This window comes from Dipodomys merriami, unplaced genomic scaffold (genome assembly GCF_024711535.1).
Source record: "Dipodomys merriami isolate MVZ:Mamm:240054 unplaced genomic scaffold, mDipMer1.0.p SCAF_2, whole genome shotgun sequence".
In the NCBI taxonomy this organism is placed as follows: Eukaryota; Metazoa; Chordata; class Mammalia; order Rodentia; family Heteromyidae; genus Dipodomys; species Dipodomys merriami.
Genome location: NW_027203381.1, coordinates 20,594,170 through 20,608,235, shown reverse-complemented (window position 1 = coordinate 20,608,235; position 14,066 = coordinate 20,594,170). Strand labels below are relative to the sequence as shown.

General features: G+C 44.4%; 1 protein-coding gene across 1 annotated transcript in view; it reads left to right on the top strand.

The window, feature by feature from the left end:
• The window catches only part of Ark2c (arkadia (RNF111) C-terminal like ring finger ubiquitin ligase 2C), a 90,348-nt gene that overhangs the window by 69,181 nt on the left and 7,101 nt on the right, over positions 1-14,066 (top strand). The window contains exons 2-3 of the mRNA XM_070028636.1: positions 6,741-7,056; positions 8,102-8,212. Coding sequence (XP_069884737.1) covers positions 6,741-7,056; positions 8,102-8,212 — 427 coding nt within the window. The remainder of the gene's footprint in view (positions 1-6,740; positions 7,057-8,101; positions 8,213-14,066) is intronic.

Below are 14,066 nucleotides of genomic sequence, written 5' to 3'. Positions count from 1 at the left end.
CCAGATGTTGGACGATCGTATCACACTCTCACCGGTGCTTCTCAGCGCAGTGTGGAGGCAGGAAGCAAGAGTTTCCACAGGCTGTGGAGGCTTTTCTCAGCCTGTAGAGCCAGTAGGCTGGGGTCTTGGCCTGTGGAGGAAGGAGACTGGGGTTCTCAGCAGGTTGTATGTTAACTACATTCAACTCACTTGAAGCTTCCTGTGATTCTTTTTTTTTTTTTTTAACTTGGCCTCTCTGTGAATGAGAAGAGAAGCCTGGGCAGAAGGAATTCAGGGATCCTGCAAACAGAGATTGTATGTAGGCTTCACACTGAGGGCACTCAAGTCCATTGTGGCAGTGAGGGGACTCAGAGACAACCCACACAAGATAGCTCTGCTTGCTCTGGAAGCTTCTCAGCAACAAATCCTTCCTCGTGGCTTCTGTAGACAGACATTTACGTTGAAGAAGACTGGGGTTTGGGGCTATTCATGTGGGCTCCCCACAGCACTCAGCTGCACGTGGGGAGGGGTCTCTTTGGCTGCCCCTTCTTTTGCCTCCAGTGTCCCCTCCCTGTTCTGCTTCAGCTCCGAGGGAAATGACACTAGGAAATAAAGCTGAGGGACAGCAGGAAACAGGACACCCTGAGAACTGGCCTGGGAAGGAGGGAGCAGGCTGCAGGCCTCCCTGGAGGCCCCTCAGAGGGTTTGGTTCCCACTTTGCTCTCTCAGCATCCTGTGTCCTGGGGAGGAGCCTGGGAAGGCTGACCATGGCTGGCGAGGCTCTGATAGGTCTCTGAGCAGGCCTGTGTCTGAACTTCCCACAGAGCAGCCAAGCTAAGGTGTCAGGTACCCATGGGCAGGGTGGGGAGGGGGCTTTACTCACTGTCCTCTCTTCCTTTAGCTCCATCTTTGTCTGAGGGCCTGAAGGTAGGACCTCTAAGCTACGGCCTTGCATGAATGAATACTGGAGTGGGGTGTGTGTGTGTGTGTGTGTGTGTGTGTGTGTGTGTGTGTGTGTGTGTGTGTGTGTGTGTGTGTGTGTGTGTGTGTGTGTGTGTGTGTGTGTGTGTGTGTGTGTGTGTGTGTGCCCAGTCAGGAATGGCCCTTCTCCTTGGTCAACTATGTCTGGCACACTGATGTTTGGCCTGGCTCTCTTTTCTGCTCCCAGTGAGACACATCTCTGACTCCATTCCTCTCATCCACAGCTGAGAAATCAGCCTCAGACAAAGCCCAAGATGTCTTCTAGGTGTCCTGTCTGTTTCTATACCACTGTTCTCCTTGGGATGCCGCCGGTCTTAGTCCCCTAGGGCTGCTATATTGAATTATCATAAACTAGGTAGCTTATAAACAACAGACATTTATTGCTCACAATTCTGGAGGCTGAAAATCAAGGTCAAGATGCTGGAAGTTACTGTCTGGTGGGGGCCTCTTCCTCATGACTAGTACCTAGCTAGATCCTCACATGGTAAAGGGGCTAGCTAGTTCTCTGGTTTCTTTTATAAGGGTAGTAATGCCTTTTACCAGGGCTAATCACCTCCCAGAGACCCCACCTCTTAATAAATAATAATAAATAATAAATAATAATAAATAATATAACCACAGTGAAGGCTGTTCAACACATGGATTTGGGAGGACACAGACATTCACACCTCACTCTTCTCCGCCACTTCTGTTTTTGTTCTTGTTTTCTCCCTGAGTCTTTAACAGATCTCTCAGGAGACATCTAGGTTCAAATCTCCACTCTGCCACTTAACCCATGAGTGTCTCCAGCTTGTCAACAAACCTTTTAAAGTTGGGGTTCAATGTTAACTGCATCCACTGTACCCAAACCTTTGGCCTCATGCTCGCTACCTCTCCCTTCCATGCCTTCCCCCCTTCTTTGGAAATGTGTGTTTTTTCCTGTCTTCTGATCCACCTGCCCCCATTCTCCAGCTGTCAGCCTCTTAAAGCCCTTTGCCTACAAGGCATGTAGCAGCCAGTTCCCAGCCATTTATGGAACACCTGTTCTGTGTTCTATGTGGGCCAGGTGGGCATCCAGTGAACTGCATACCTCTGGGCTTCCCTGGTCACAGCTGGGCATGCTGTTCTCAGTCCTGCACCTGCCTTTCTCAGCCTCAGCCTCAGCCTCCTGAGGTAAAGCTCTGCTCCTGGCCAAGTCTCAGGAGGAGCTAATTGTCAGCATCCATTTCCAGAATTGTAAGATGGACATTTTTTAATTCAGAAACTAATTTATGCCTTATAATTGATGTGTTTATTTAGCATGGTGGATGTTAGTGGATTTTTTTTTCTTTCTGGGAGACCCTTCTTTCTCCCCATACTCTGAAAATGTTATTTAGCTCATAAAGAATTCTTAAATTAGTGGCATCTTAGCCCTAGGGAAATATGACAAATGTAGAGTATAATCAGGGACATCTGGAAATTATTTTTTAACTGGAAGGAGTAACTGCAATGGGAAAAAGCTACAGGTTATCATCTACTAACAGGGTGTATTCGGGATGTCAACACTGTTCAGGCATCATTGGTTACTGACTTGTCATGAACCAGTATTCCCCAGAGAGTGCTACTCTTTGAGGCCAAGCAAAGCAGCTGTTTACTGGCATTGTCACAAAGCTTTTATGACACAGAGCTGAGGAGTGGCCCAGGGGGGGTTGGGATGAGGATTCTCCTGCTATCAATTCCTTTCTGAACAGGATGGTGAAGCCAAGATCCCCTCTGGGGATGGGGATGACAGGAGAAGCTGAACCCCAGAATGAAAGTCAAAGGACCTTTGCTTGGAGAATTACATAAACGATGATGGGACTGGTTTTGGTTTTTGTTTCTTTGTTTTTGTTTGTTTGTTGTTGTTGTTTTGTGTGTGTGTGTGTGTGTGTGTGTGTGTGTGTGTGTGTGTGTGTGTGTGTGTGTGTTGGTCGTGGGGCTTGAGGTCTGGGCTGGGGGCACTGTCCCTCAGCTCTTCAGCTCAAGGCGAGCACTCTATCAGTTGAGCCTCAGCGCCACTTCCAGTTTTCTGGTGATTAATTGGAGATAAGTCTCATGGACTTTCCCGCCCAGGGTGGCTTTGAACCATGATCCTCAAATCTCAGCCTCCTGAGTAGCTAGGATGACAGGGGCAAGCCGCCACCGCCTGGCTTGGTCCACCTTTCTGGAAAGAGGGCTTCTGCTCTTTTTGGTGCACCAACGGGAGGATTCAGGCTGCAAAAGTAGATGACCCTTCTCAGTCAAGAGGGAACTCTGTTCTGCACACCTCCACAGGTGTGCAGGCTCCCTGCACAGAGCAGACACCAGTGCAGAAGGAGCCATGGGAGAGGAGGAAGGCAGCTGTCGGTGCTATCGGTCGGAGAGGCTCCAGGATTGGAAGGGATGGACACTGACCAGTACCATCTGGCCTGTCCCTCATTACACAGTAGACCCAGGGCTCCCCCAAGATCTACTTGTCTTTCCCACTCAAGTTCCAACCAATTTGTCTTCAGCCAGCCCCAGTATCTCAGCCACTTTTAACCACGGAATTCCTTTCCCCTCACTTTTTTTCCAACAACCTGATGACAAGCTGAGCATCTCCTGAGTGCTAGGGTGGAGCAGGGAGTGGGGTCTAGAATTAGTCAGACTACAGCTCAGCCTGGCTGGTAGAAGAGATGAGGACAGCTCAGGGGAGCCCTTGCTCCAGGCTCCCTATGGGGGTGGGCTACGGGAGGACTGTGGGGAGGGGTTTGGGGAGGGTGTGGAAGGGCCCTGGAAGGACAGAGCTCTGATATCAGGCTAAGGGCTTAGATTTTACAGGTCAGAGATGAAGGCTCTCCATTTCAGGGCAGATCAGCTGGGAAATATGGCTAAGATGTTTTGTTCTATGTATTGAGTGCATTTTCATCCTTCAGACAGGGAAGTACTAACCACAAGTGGATATGGCACACCAGGAATGTGGCTAGACACATTCCTTGGGAGGTACCATAGGAAATAAACCTTTGCCCAGACCTTGGAGGCAGTTTGGAAACAAAGAATATAACATAACACAGTAATTTTTATGTTGAATACACTTTAAAATAAGACACACATATCACTTCCAAGGTTGAGTACACCAATAGAATGCATTTTTAGTAAACAGCTACTACCTTCTCTACCCACTGCCAGAGCCAAACTTCCTCCACTTCAACACCTCCAAACCCTTTTTCAGGCATTTCCACTAGTGACTGAGTACATTTCTAACTAAATGATTACACGCTCTTTGTTTTTTTAAAAAAAATTAAATGCAAAAATTTAAATCTCTGACATCTATAGAGATGTGTATACTTCCTTACTGGAAGGTGCTGAAATTGTCTCTTTGTCTCCATGGACCAACATTTCATAGTATGAACCTTGGTGTAGTGTTCTTGCTTCCATCCATTTTACTGGCACTCATACCACCTTTTCCACCTAGAAACTTGTTTCTAGCTGGTTTTTTTTGGGTAACTTTCCCACTTATTTCCTTCTCTTTTACTAATGAAACTTGGAAACTTCTAATCAACCTTGTCTTATTTGGCTTTCTAGGAAATGTCCCTAGCTTGATCTCCAAAATCATTGAATTTCAAATCCTACCTTACATTCATTTCCAAGAGCTCCCTTTCTTGTTTTCTTATTTCTCCATTTGAAAGAGCCTCCTCTTGTTTCATGGATCCATCATCTTATTTCTCTGAGGATTTTAAAAAGTGTATCTTTTTTTCTGGTCTTTGCATTATCTCTCTTTGTTCCTCTGAATTTCATTTTGATTTATCTTTTATAATGTGTTATGTTTTTTGCTCACTTTTCATTTTATAATCTTTCTCAAGACTCATCACCCTTTGGGCTTTCCAGTCCTGTTAAAGAGTAGGTTGTTAAGTGCTGTCCAGAAGCTCTGTGCGTGTGTGTGTGTGTGTGTGTGTGTGTGTGTGTGTGTGTGTGTGTGTGTGTGTGTGTGTGTGTGTATTAAAGTATGTATGTGAAGTGTAACTTTTCAATTAATTGGCTTTGGTACATATTGGCAGGTGGATATTTTATATGGGTGTTCTCAACCAGAAGCATCCTCTAGCTCCCAGCCCCAGAGTACTATACCTGTTGGAAGGCACAGTGAAGGGACACATACTTAACAACAGGATTTTTGGAACCAAGTAGCCAGAGGGAGGGATTTCTGAAGTCCCATAAACAGACCATCACTTAATACTTTTCTAAATGCTGCTACGCCCCACTGCTCTGCTCCATGTCACCCTCTCCCATCTGGGCCTCTCTAGGAGGATGGTCACTTTTCCGGTGTGGGAAAGGGGAGAAGCCTTGGGCATAACTACACTGTCATTATTCTCTTATTCTCTCTCAGCTGTACCACCACACTGGCCTTCCAAGGTGGCTACTAGCCTTCCAGCCCCACATGGCAAGATCTGTCCACATCTTGTTGACCGCTCCTTCAGTGGGCACTTAGCTTCCGATTTCTCAGCTCCGCTAATTCCTCCATCTGCTTTCTGTCTTCTGAGAATCTGTTGACATCTGTTGCCTGCTGATGTCACCCCTCCTGTTCCCCATGTCCTTGTCTGTTTATCTTGTGCTCATTCCTTTGCTCTCATTTCAATGGGGTTTGGGAAAGAGCAGGAGTATGTTAAATCTGCCAGGAGTTAGCAAGACTTTTTAAAAAAATCTTTCTGCAAGGCTTCATTGGATACCTTGTCTCACAGGAGAGCTGACCCCTCCGATGGGCTTCTTTCTCATCATGGAGAAGTTGCTAATTTTCTTGTCATTAGGATGAATTTTATTTAGAAAATTACTGGAGCCTAAATTAAATGTAGTCCAGAACCAAGGTCCTACCATATACCTGGGTATGTTTGCCTTTAAATGAATGCTGTCATATAGTTAGTTGTTATTTCAAGAAATAATTTTGTATAGGTTTTTAATCCCTGAAAACCACAATGCCAAATACCTTCTGATTGCGCTATCTCTACAATGGGACTTTCTTGTGTTGGGTCTTGGTGAGTCAAAGTGTTGGCTAGGTTGCCCTAAGTTTTCTCTATGTGGCAGGTATGAGACTCAAGAAAATCAGACTGCTTTGGGAACTTTGACAAGTGTGTTAATTATAAAAGGATGCCTACCTGCTCATTAAGCAAACATTCTCTCCACTTCCAACACATCAGTAAAGGTGACCATATAGCTGTTAAATGAATGGAATGGCTGTGACATGATGAAGACCTTGAAGGGTTTTTAAAATCATATTTTTATTATCTTTAAGTCATTGTCCACAGGGGTTACCATTGAACAAAACTATAGTGAGTGCAGTGCTTCTGGATCAATGTCAAACCTTTCATTACTCTCCAACACCCGTCCCCTCAATTTTCCTAGTTTCACAGGATATGCATTGATTGGTACGACTGCATTCTCTTAACCTTCTTCTCTGAGTGTCCTCACCCTCCTCCTGAGTGTCCTCCCTGCCCCCACATATCTGGTATTCCCTTTATTAGACTGTGAGTTAGTTTTCCTAAGGAATTACACTATTTTAATTCTTCCCTGCTTATGCCACACGTCAGTTAGTATGTTTGTATTACGCTTGCACACACAACCGCATGTGTTTACTCATATAATTATAAATTAGATCTAGCTTCCACAGATGAGAGAGAACACACATCCCTTGTCTCTCTGGGCCTGAGTGACTAAACTTGACATAATTTTTTCCAGGTCTATATCAATGTCACTGGCTCAGCGGTGGGGATGGGGTGGTGTGTCAGGGCCCTGCAATGGTTCTCACGGAGACTTCTCTGTCCTTGTCTCTCCAGGTGCCCCTTTTCAAAGGTCTCAGCATCCTCACGCTACCTCCTGCCGCCACTTCCACCTGGGCCCCCCGCAGCCGCAACAGCTCACCCCGGATTTCCCACTGGCCCACCCCGTACAGTCGCAGCCGGGCCTCAGCGCCCACATGGCCCCGGCCCACCAGCACAGCAGCGCACTGCACCAGTCATTGACCCCACTGCCCACCCTGCAGTTCCAGGACGTCACAGGTCCCTCTTTCCTACCTCAGGCCCTGCACCAGCAATACCTCCTGCAGCAGCAGCTCCTGGAAGCCCAGCACCGCAGGCTCGTTGCGCACCCCAGGTAGGTAATTGGACTAGCATGGGAGTTCTCAGAGTTTTAGTCTTAGGATATTTTTGCTACTTAAAAGTGACTATGAAGAACTTCTATTTATTTGGATTAGATCACTGATTTTTTATTATATTCAAAATTAAGTATTTATTAATCTATTTGAAAATAACAATACCAATTTCCTTATGCTAAGCCTAGAAGACATTTTCATGCAAAATGACCACAGATTTAGTGAGAACAGTAGTTTTCTTCTTCTTCTTCTTCTTTTTCTTCTTCTTCTTCTTCTTCTTCTTCTTCTTCTTCTTCTTCTTCTTCTTCTTCTTCTTCTTCTTCTTCTTCTTCTTCTTCTTCTTCTTCCTCTTCTTCTTCTTCTTCTTCCTCTTCTTCCTCCTCCTCCTTTTTCCTCCTCCTCCTCCTCCTCCTTTTTCCTCCTCCTCCTCCTCCTTTTTCCTCCTCCTCCTCCTCCTCCTCCTCCTCCTCCTCCTCCTCCTCCTCCTCCTCCTCCTCTTCTTCTTCTTCTTCCAAATTTCCAAATCTCTTATCTACAGCTTAATAGAAGACAACAGTATCCTTTTGTCTGCCTGTTTTGTAGCATGCCATGTTGGACTGAGAGAATATGGGTAAAAGGCAAACCCACCTTGTAGTCTTAATTGGAAAATAGTTATAACCCCTTGCACCATCTGAAAGGGTTTCAGGGCCTCCCAAGGATACTGGTAGCACTTTGGGAGTGGTGTCTGTAGAACCTGGAGTGCTGGGGCAGCAGGTTGAGTGTTGGAGATAAGAGAGGAGAGGCCACCCTGATCTGAGGTGTTCAGGAAGACCTCTTTCAAGGAAGTGGGAAGAGTGTGGGGGAAGGGTGGAATAGAGAAGAGTATGGTGAGAGTGGAGGATGCATGGGTGGGGGGAGGTTGCTGCTCATTCTTTAGAATTTGAGCAGAGTGTGAGGCCTTGGGTACTATGGGCTCTGTAGGGAATTGTGGGACTGGGGTGTCCTCAGGTTGGCAAGGATCCCTCACAGTTCCTACAGAGTTCGCTGCCATGGTCCCTTCTCATGCAGGCGGAGTCAGGAGCGTGTGTCTGTCCACCCCCACCGCCTCCACCCCAGCTTCGACTTTGGCCACCAACTGCAGACACCTCAGCCCAGGTATTTGGCTGAGGGCACTGACTGGTAAGTCTCTGGGGCCCATGGAGCTTCTGTTTTCCTCCACTTCAGGAGGCCTAGTTCTCAGTCCCCAAGCCTTTGTGCCTGCTCCTAGCTGTCCAAAGGACAGGGCCCAACCTGGGCCATGTTCTAGCAATTAACTAAGTGCAATTGGCCCAGCCTGGGGGCCAGGGTTCACGGTTTTCCAAGGGAGGGGAGTGGCAAGGATGTAAAACGTTTCCAAGTTCAATGATACGGATCAATGGCCCCTGGAGGAAAGGCAGCAAGAATTCCCAGGAGCTGGGGGAGGGGGACTTCCTGGAGGAGGTGGGACTTCCTGGAGGAGGTGGTGTGAAAGGCTCCACAGTGAAGCACGGGGGCATGCCACTCAGGCAGTGCAGGATGGAGTGGTGTGTCCTGAAGGATGGAGAGAAAGGACTCAGGTTGGAGGTGAAGACTGTGGAGAGAAGCTAGGGAGAGCTGTGGAGGATTTTGTGTCATCCTGTGGGCAAGGGTCATAGCCCTTGCACTTGGGGCAGAGGGCTTCATTCTTTGATTCATTGCTTTGGTTTCTCATTGGTTTCCACCCAACTTTCTGGTTATAGCTCAGGAGAAGACTGTTCTCAAGTAGGGTCAGACCAGAACCTTGGAATATTTTTAAAAGTAAAGCAGTTTACTAGCTATTTAGAAATAAAGGGTATCATCAACTAGAAATGCATTAGTACTTTTTTTTTTTTTTTTGGTCACAGGGCTTGAACTCAGGACCTGGGCACTTGAACTCAGGTCCTGGGCACTTGAACTCAGGTCCTGGGCACTATCCGTGAGCTTTTTTGACCAAGGCTAGTGTTCTACCACTTTGAACCACAGCTCCATTTCACGTTTTCTGGTAGTTAATTAGAGATAAGAGTTCTCATGGCCTTTCCTGTCTGGGCTGGCTTCAAACCACGATCCTCAGATCTCAGCTTGCTGAGTAGCTAGAATTGCCCCGTCAAGAACCACCAAAGCCTGGCTTATTTCTTATTAGCTCAGTAAAACATTCTCTTTCTCCACAGACAGGCATGATGCATATGTGTGTATAAATTTATGCATATATATGTACCTATATTTATATATGAATATGTGTGCATATATACACATATGAGTACATACATATATACATCGATCTAGATTTACAGAGGGAGGGAAGAAAATAGAAATGTAATAAAATGGTAACATTTGGGGAGTCTGAGTGAAAAGTATCTAGAAATTCTTTTTTATCTTAATAAGGATTTTTTAAATTGTAAAGCTACTGTACAGAGGGGTTACAGATACATGAATAAAGTAATGAGTACATTTCCTATCAAGCATTGTTACCCCCTCCTTTGTTTTTCCTCTACTATCTCTTCCCTCCCCACTAGAAATTCTTTATGCTATTGTTGCAATTACTTTTAGGACAAAAATACATTTGAAAAAATCTGAGGCTGTAATCATATACATACCTGTAATCAGAGCTAGTAGGGCGGTTGTGGTGGGAAGATCATGTACAGTTCTTTTGTTTTGTTTTGTTTTGTTTTGTTTTTGTACGTTTTTCATGTACAGTTCTAAGCCAACCCAGGCACAGTTAGCATGAAGTCCTAGTGGAAAAAATCAGAGCCAAAAAAAAAAAAAAAAAAAGACTGGGACCTGAGTGAAAAAAAAAGTCCCTCAATGAAAAGAGATGGAACATTTTAAAAACCAGATGTACAGTTGTGTCCTTTTCCAGCCATTTGGCTGGGCAAGCTGGCTTCATCAGGATGGTTCTTGGAGCCCCTTCCAAGATCACCTGGAATGATTCACAGGTGTTGTTCCAGTTGGATGAAGACTACCTGTGCTTCTAGGTGCCAGAAAGAGTGGGTTTTGGCTTGTTTGGCTTGTTGGCTTTGCCCCCAGCCCTCTGTTAATCCTCAGGTACATTCTTCATTAAATTGGACAATCCCTCAAAAGATAGATTACACTGCTGCCAGCTTCAGCTCAGACTTGTACTAATTAACAGATTCAAATTAGGAAGATTTAATTGCTGTTGGATTAAATTCGCTCCCTTCACAGTCAAGTCAATTCAATTTGATTCAATTCAGCACCCATGGAGCACCTAGGGCCCTTGCATATGGCTGAGTGATTTGAACACACACACACATACACACACACACACACACTCACACACACACAGTGGCTCTAACAAGACACTGTGGGCTGGATAGGTGATACTGAAGGAGAGAGTCCAGGGAGAGCAGTTCAAGTATTAGTCCTATCCTCACTTGCTTCATTGAGCCAGTCTTCTTTCCCTTCTTAAGTCTTGTCCCTACTTCCCAGAGAAACATGTCCCACGGTCCCACCGGAGTCTCTTCTATCTGTCCTATCCCCACTTCCCAAGTAAGAAAGTATTTGCCTTGAAGGAGTCCACAGTTTCTTCTCCTTCCTAATGAGCTCTGTTACAGCAAGGGAGGGATTTTTGTAATTACCATCATTCTAGGGGCATCCCAAACCTTCCTGAAGAAGCCTCTGCTGCCAAGAGGCAGGAATCTGGTAATTGGATTACAGAAAATACATTGTAGGAGGGGCTATTTTCACCTTTGATAGGAGCCATTAGGAGGGAGGGGAAGTCTGTGTGCAGCAGCCCCCTCCTCTTACCTTTAGTCAATCCTGGAAGCCACTGAATTCAGGCTATAGTCCAGGCTGCCCACCGTTCTCTTCCTGGGATCCTCTATCTTCTTCAACTAGACTCCTGGACTGAGAATGGGTGGGAACAGCAGATGTTAGGGAAAAATCCCAAACACTCCTCTTCTTTGGTCCTGTAACTTGAACTTGATCTTGAACCACAGCCCCAATGTTTCCATCTTTGTCATTACCCTTCTGTGACTCAATCCCTGAAGCACCAGAATCCAGATTCAGCTACACTGTTAGGCAGTTCCCTGGCAAGAACTGAAGAGTCCGCATAGCAACCAGGTCTATGGAAAGTTAAGTTGAGCTTGATGTTTAAACACAAATGGAAAAAAATATGCATGGAGACAATGTTCCAAACTGTTTGGGGTTGGCTCTGAGAACCCCTAAACTCAGCGAGACTCCTGCAGGCTGGTGGCAATAGCAAACAGTAAGATACTTGCTCCTCTATATGCTAATGTATATGAACCTTCATTCCTAGCTTAGTGCACCTGGGTCTTGGAAGGAATTTTTTTTGGGGGGGTCTGGTCGTGGGGCCTGAACTCTGGGCCTGGGCGCTGTCCCTCAGCCCTTCAGCTCAAGGCTAGCACTCTACCACTTGAGCCACAGCGCCACTTCTGGTTTTTTTCTTTTTGCTTATGTGGTGCTGAGGAACTGAACCCAGGGCCTCAGGCATGCAAGGCAAGCGCTCTACCACTGAGCCACCTTCCCAGCCCTTGGAAGGAATTTTGTGGCAATTCTATTATTTTCTTCTTCTTTGTTGCTACTCAAGGTGGAACCTTAGGTCATGACTTGGATTTCTAACATAAGCATTTAAAAGCTATGAAATTTAGACCAGGCACAGTGGCTCATACCTATAATCTCAGCTGCTTGAGAGGTAGAAAGCAAGAGCATTATGGTTTAAGGCCAGCACCAGCATAAAGTTTATGAGATTCCATTTTACCAAATAAGCCAGATGTGATTATACATAATTGTGATCCTGGCCATATAGAGGCTGTCAGTAGCAGGATCATGGATGGTCCCAGGTTGGTTGTGGGACAAAATGTGAGAACCTGTTTGGTAAAATAAAGCACAAAAGGCTGAGCTCAAGGAGTAGACTGCCTGCCTAGCAAGCATGAGACTTGAATTCAAATTCCAGTCCAGCCCTCCAAATTAAAAATAAAGCTATGATTTTTTCTTTAAGAACTGAACTTTTTCCTAATTTACATTATGATTTATTTTTCACTTTGGGCTATGTAGAAGCACATTGTTTAACTTTCTCACATTTGGGATTTTTTTTGGAAATCTTTTGATATTGATTTCTAGTTTAATACTGCTGTGATCAGAAACCACATTTGCAGAATTCTAATCCTTTTAAATTCATTAACTGTTGTTTTATGGTCCAGTATGTGTTCTATACAAACGTTCTGTATATATTTAAAAGAATGTATATTCTGTTCTCATTGAGTGTTAGAGAAATGTCAAGAACAAGCTGGTTAATAGTGTTGTACTACCATAGTACTGAATTTTTTTTATATGCTTGTTCTGTGAATGATGAGGCAAGAGAGTTAAAGTCTACATTTACAAGTATGTATTTGATTCTTTCTTGAGTTCTGTCAGCCTTGCTTCATTTGTTCTGATTTATATACATCAGATGAGCTGACACCATAATCATTATAAATGTTTCACTTTATCTGTGGTAATAGGCCTTGGCTGGTCTACTTTGTCTAATATTGACATTGCCTTTCTAGATTTCTTCCAATTAGTGTTTGTATGATGTATCTCTTTCCTCCTTTTACATTTAACTTATGTCTTTATATTTAATTGTTTTGGGGGAAGTACTGGGGTTTGGACTCAAGACCTTATATTTACCAGACGGACATTCTATCATTTAAGCCACATCTCTTGCCCCTCTTTGCCTTGGTTGGTTTCAAGATAGGGTCTTACTTTTCTTGCATGGGCTAATCAGTGCTTTATTTCTCTTATTTGTGCTTCCCCAGGTTACTGGGATGACAGGCCCTCACCACCATACAGCCATTGTATAGCTGGGGTAACAGGCACATACCACTGCTCCCAGCTATTGGATGAGATAGTCTGCGAACATTTTTTTGCCCAGAACCATGCTCCTGAACTATGACCTTCCAATTTCCTGCTAGGCAAGTAGCTAGGCAAATGTTTTTCAATAGACAGTATATAGTTGGTTATTGTTTTTACAAATGACAATATATGCTAATGGGTATGGTTAGACCATTTACACTTAATGTAATTATGCATATAGTTAGGATTCAATCATTTTTTTGTTTTTGTTTGATTCATGTTTCAATTCTTTTTGTCTATTTCCTGCCTTATTTTGAATTGAGTGTAAACTTTTTAGGATTAAAATATTGGTTTCATTGTCAAAACAGAAGAGTCCTAGCACTCCATCCTTTGCCATTCCTTTTGTAGGTTTTACTTATCCATATGTAATGATCACTACAATTCATTGCTGTAAATTTTCCTGGCAAACTACAGTCCTTTAGATCAAATTTGTCCCATTCCATTTTGTAAATAAAGTTTTATTGGAACATAGCCACACCTATTTGTTTATATATGGCCTGTGGCTGCTTTTAAACTGTGTTAAGCATTCGAATGGTTGTGGTGGAGAATGTGTGGCCTTTGAAGTGTGTGGGATGCCTGAAACTACAGATATTTGTCAACGTATGCTCCAATCAATCAACATTTAAAGGAGTTTTTATATGGATAGAAATCCTTTATGTTTCCTATGTAGTTATCATCGCTGACACTTCTTTTTTTTTGGTGCTTGAGTTCGAACTCAGACTTTTGTGCTTGTTAAGCTGGTACTGTACCATTTAAGCCATGCCCCAGCCATTTTGCTTTCGTTAGTTAATGTTTTACACCTGGTCTAGCCTAGACCACAACCTTCCCTTTTTATACTTCCTGCTCTTGCATAGCCAATATGACAGGCATTATTCCCCTACTCACAGCTACTGGTTGACAGAAGTCTCTCTCACTAACATATTGCCTAGGCTAGATTGATCGAGCTGATCTTTACTTCCCAAGAACCTAGGATTATAAATGTGAGATCCTATACGCATCCCAGCTTCCTTTGTTCCTAACTGGAGGCCTAGGATAATTCCTGCACACATTCTTCTCAGTGAATAGACTTCTCCCCTTTGGGCTGAGTTAAAATTTTTATCTTCATTAATGTTTTTCAGGGATTTTACTA